Source organism: Lactuca virosa, chromosome 3 (genome assembly GCF_052849685.1).
Source record: "Lactuca virosa cultivar CGN04683 chromosome 3, Lactuca_virosa_CGN04683_v6, whole genome shotgun sequence".
Taxonomy (NCBI): Eukaryota; Viridiplantae; Streptophyta; class Magnoliopsida; order Asterales; family Asteraceae; genus Lactuca; species Lactuca virosa.
The window spans coordinates 24,083,611-24,087,816 of record NC_136428.1 but is presented as its reverse complement, the minus strand read 5'-3'; the positions used below and the strand labels follow the sequence as shown (position 1 = coordinate 24,087,816).

Below are 4,206 nucleotides of genomic sequence, written 5' to 3'. Positions count from 1 at the left end.
AGGTCTTGAAGATCAAGGAGCTTGGATCAAGGAGATTTGTGGAGATTCGGTTTATTCTTCAGTGGGAGGTCGTTTTGGAGGTAATGAATCGTTATCCTTGGCCTTCTCCTTTCTAGATCCCTCTTTCATGGAGTTTAGGGTTTGTTTGGAGATAATATGATGAGATTTTGGTGCATGAGTTAGATCTGGAGTTGAAACTCCAGATCTGAGTTCTATTTGGATCAAACATGCAGAAATCCCTTTTAGTTGTTATGCAAAAGCCATTCCCCATGAGTTAAGTTCCTTTCTAGCATGGTTTTTGGAATTATGGGACATGAAGCACGTAAAGGTAGCAACTTTATGTTGCTAATGCACTCTAGGGACCCAAATCTATTGTTTGGAGCAAAGGAGTAGCTCTGTATCTCTCGAATATGGGAATGCACGTATGAACTCGGCGAGTCTGGGAGATGACTCGGCGAGTTGGGCCAGGGTTTCAGGCATTGAGTCGCGTAGTGACTCGGCGAGTCGCATGGGTGACTTGGCGAGTCATATGATGATGAGCTTGGACTCGACGAGTTGGAAGAACAACTCGACGAGTCTGATGAAGGTTGTTGTGGACTCGGCGAGTCTGTTCTTGGACTCGGTGAGTCACGACGCAGAATCCCCAACCTCTTCTGGTTAGACTCAGAGCAGTAAGTTGAGTGGTGACTCAGTGAGTCGGTCAGGTTAAGACTCAGAGATTGTTGAACTCGACGAGTCATGGGGTGACTCGGCGAGTTGAGTCGTGTTATGAGAGTTTCCTGAGTTTAGGAACTCGGCTAGTCAATGGGTTGACTCGGCGAGTAGGGTCAATCAGGAAGGTGGACTTTAACCAGTTTGACCTTCAAGGGTATTATGGTAATTTTTGGATATTTATGTCCTTGGATCTTTGATGATGATAGGTGTTGGAGTTGGAGGCAGTGCTTCGGGTTTGTGCTTTCGTGTTTCGGTTCGGCAGTTGCAAGGTGAGTTATCCTCACTATATCAACAGAGTCTAAGGCACCAAGGTCGGCCCTTTATTGGATGGGAATCTGGGTATTTGTTTGATATGTATTGATTTGCTATGTCTGCATCCTGGTAATTAGGATGGTATTATGTTAGTGACCTGGTTGAGGTCTGTATCCTGGTATATAGAGTAATGTTATGTTAGTGACCTCGTTAAGGTCGGTATCCTGGTATATAGGGTAATGTTATGCTAGTGACCGGTTAGGTCGGTATCCTGGTTAGGATGTTGTTATGCTGTTTGATCTGATAGATCGGTTTGTCTGGGAATTATTATGTGATTGACTGTTTTATGTGCACATGGCTGTTTGACTGAGGTTGGGTTGAGGCGGGTCCTGCTTTGTGCTGTAGGCCAACATACCCAGGGCGGACCGGACAGACCGTAGGCCCAGCGAGCGGTCCGGATAGGCTGAAGGCCCCTGGAGGGCGGTCCAGACGTGCCGAGGCTCGGGGAGTGGACCAGACCGACTGAAGGCCCGGTGCGGGCGGACCAGTCATACTGTAGACTCAGGGAGTGGACCAGGTGGACTGAAGGCCCGGTGCGGGCGTACCAGTCACACTGTAGACTCGATATGCATGGTTATGTGGTTGGTATTTTGGAAGTATCTCACTAAGCTTTCGGGCTTACAGTTTCAGTGTATTGTTTCAGGTACTTCAGGAGATCGTGGCAAGGCGAAGGCGTGATCGTACCGCTCCTCATTCTTATGTTGATGTTTCTGGGATACTCTGATAATAAACTAATTGAGAACCTTTTTGTAATAATTAATGGATTTGTGTTGTTTTCGAAAAGTTTAAATTGGTTGGAAAATTTTGGTTGTTACATTTCTACAGTGTGACCTTTAATACCACAGTTCTTACATTGAACAGTTTGACCCTTATTTTTGTTAGTATTAGGTCTGTTATTAAATCTACTATTAAAAGCAGTGGGCTGAGTCTTAGTTACTGACTGAGACGACTGAAAAGAAGTCAAAGACTCATTCCTTTGAAGGGATTATTCTCTTGACACAATAGAGAAGGCAGTCTTTACAGTGGGCAAAGGATCCATTAAAAAAATGTGACTTTTTACCTGACTATAAGAATCATCAAGACCAGAAAGAAACTGCATAAGTTTCATGAGATTAGAGTGATCTTTGAGTTTAACAGAAGCATCACAAGTACACTCAGTTAAACTAGTAAGACCATCAAACTCCTTCCATAAAGAATCAAGCTTATTGAAGTAATCTGACAAAGAAACACCATTTTGTTTAAGAGAATTAATCTGCTGATGAATGTTAAACACAACTGACCCATCAGATTTATTATATGTTTCAAAAAGACTATCCCAAATTTCTTCAGCAACTTCAGAATAAGCTTGACTCTGATAAATGGAATCAGAAATAGAAGACAGAAGCCAAGAACAAACAACAACATTGGCCCTATCCCACTTAGACTGTTTGGCAACTTCAATATTACTTCTTTTAAACGTACCATCTACAAAACCTAGTTTATTTCTGGCCTTAAGAGCTCTAGAAATAGAGCTTCTCCATAGTCTAAAATTTTCATTTCCAGTTATTTTTGTTGTAATAATGGATGTAACAGCATTATCAGAAGGATGGATGTAAAGAGGATCATCAAAATTAATTTGATCATCCTTTCCACTTCCACCAGGTGGATCAGTAGGACCACCAGCCATATAGAACACACACAAGGAAACAAAAAATTCACTTCTGCACTGATATTAAGTCCAGATGGTGACCACGTATGACGGGGCCCAAGACACCAGTACAAAAGAAACAAAACAAAAAACAGCAAGAACAATAACTGGTGTACGCAAGACACCAGGATCTCCCAGAACATATATATAAAAGAAATAGAGAGAACAGATATATAAAAGAAATAGAGTGAAAGGAACAAGAAACTCCTCACAGTGCGTTGAGACACAGCAAGAAGGAATCGAATCTCCTTGTCCGTTCCCTACTAGGGTTTATCGGTGATAAAATCTGACCCCTAGAGAGTTATTTCAGACAAGAAGATTAACCGACTAGTTTTTCTGATCGACGAACACTTCACAGAAGATATACAGATCACAAACCACAAGAACCCCACAGCCGAGACCTGCAATAACATAAACAAGTCTCGTAATACCAAGATCTAGAAAAGAAATACCAAAGAAACGTTCGATTTGATTTTACAGGAGAAAACCCTAAATCAGATCGAACGACCAACAGTTGATGAATCAACGATGTAAGAGTTCAGAGAAACACTTAGATTGATCAACAACGAGTAGATTAAAAAACGAACAACACAAAAATAAAGATATGAATATACCTCAACGATCAAGAGACGAACAATCACGTCGAACATTGTAAGAAAAGAAACGAAGCCTATTGCTCTGATACCATCTTAAAAATCTAAACAACTCAAAGATTTCCCAAATTCATCATTTCATTCAAAACATGAAACAGATGGTTTATACATCAACAATTACAACTGAAACCTTACTACAAATACACTCACACTCATATATAACTATCATCAATACAGAATCTGTAAGATCTATGAACAAACCCTAGAACATGAACAAACCCTATACAGATGATGAGAGAACGAGAGAAAGATAAAGTATTCTAAAAATATCTAGATTAGAATGGGCCAAATGTGAGCAGCCTCCAGCTATATACCCGGGTTACACATACCATGGATACATCCGTAACCCGATTGATGACCCGCGTATAAACCCGACTTCACCTGCACAAAACTTTCACAATACACCCCTACACTAATACAGAAATATAAAACTTACCTTGAACTCTTTATAAATTAATGTTTAAGTTTGACACCAAAAAATAGTAACTTCTTTCAACAGACCATTTAACTTTAGCCTTCTGAACCAAATCGCTAACCTTCGCTTTCTCCATGTCATAAATTCGAGACATGATATTTTTCCTCTGAATCGCCAGAAGGTTATCACCAAAACCTTGATCCATTAGTTTATCAATTTCCCCCAACCTTGAATAAATAATATTTTTCTCGGATTTAACAGCCAAATCGTATGTCCCATGCCATTCTTCGATTTTCACTTTTAAATGCTTGAGTTTATCTTTAAAGTAAATAAATGCATTAGCACTTTTATCTCCTTGAAAGTTAGCCCAAGATTGACGAACAACTTCATCAAAACCTTTCATATCGAACCACGAGTCAAAGATT

At 40.3% G+C, this 4,206-nt stretch overlaps 1 protein-coding gene across 1 annotated transcript; it reads right to left on the bottom strand.

The window, feature by feature from the left end:
• Nucleotides 1-2,011: 2,011 nt before the first annotated feature.
• Nucleotides 2,012-2,692, bottom strand: LOC145163353 (uncharacterized). The gene has a single exon (XM_079082192.1). The coding sequence runs from the start codon at nt 2,690-2,692 to the stop codon at nt 2,012-2,014; it is 681 nt and encodes a 226-aa protein (XP_078938318.1).
• Between the last annotated feature and the right edge of the window lie 1,514 nt (nt 2,693-4,206).

What these genes read in the sequence shown, in the direction of transcription:
- LOC145163353 (XM_079082192.1), bottom strand. Translation starts at nt 2,692, where the DNA reads ATGGCTGGTGGTCCTACTGATCCACCTGGTGGAAGTGGAAAGGATGAT.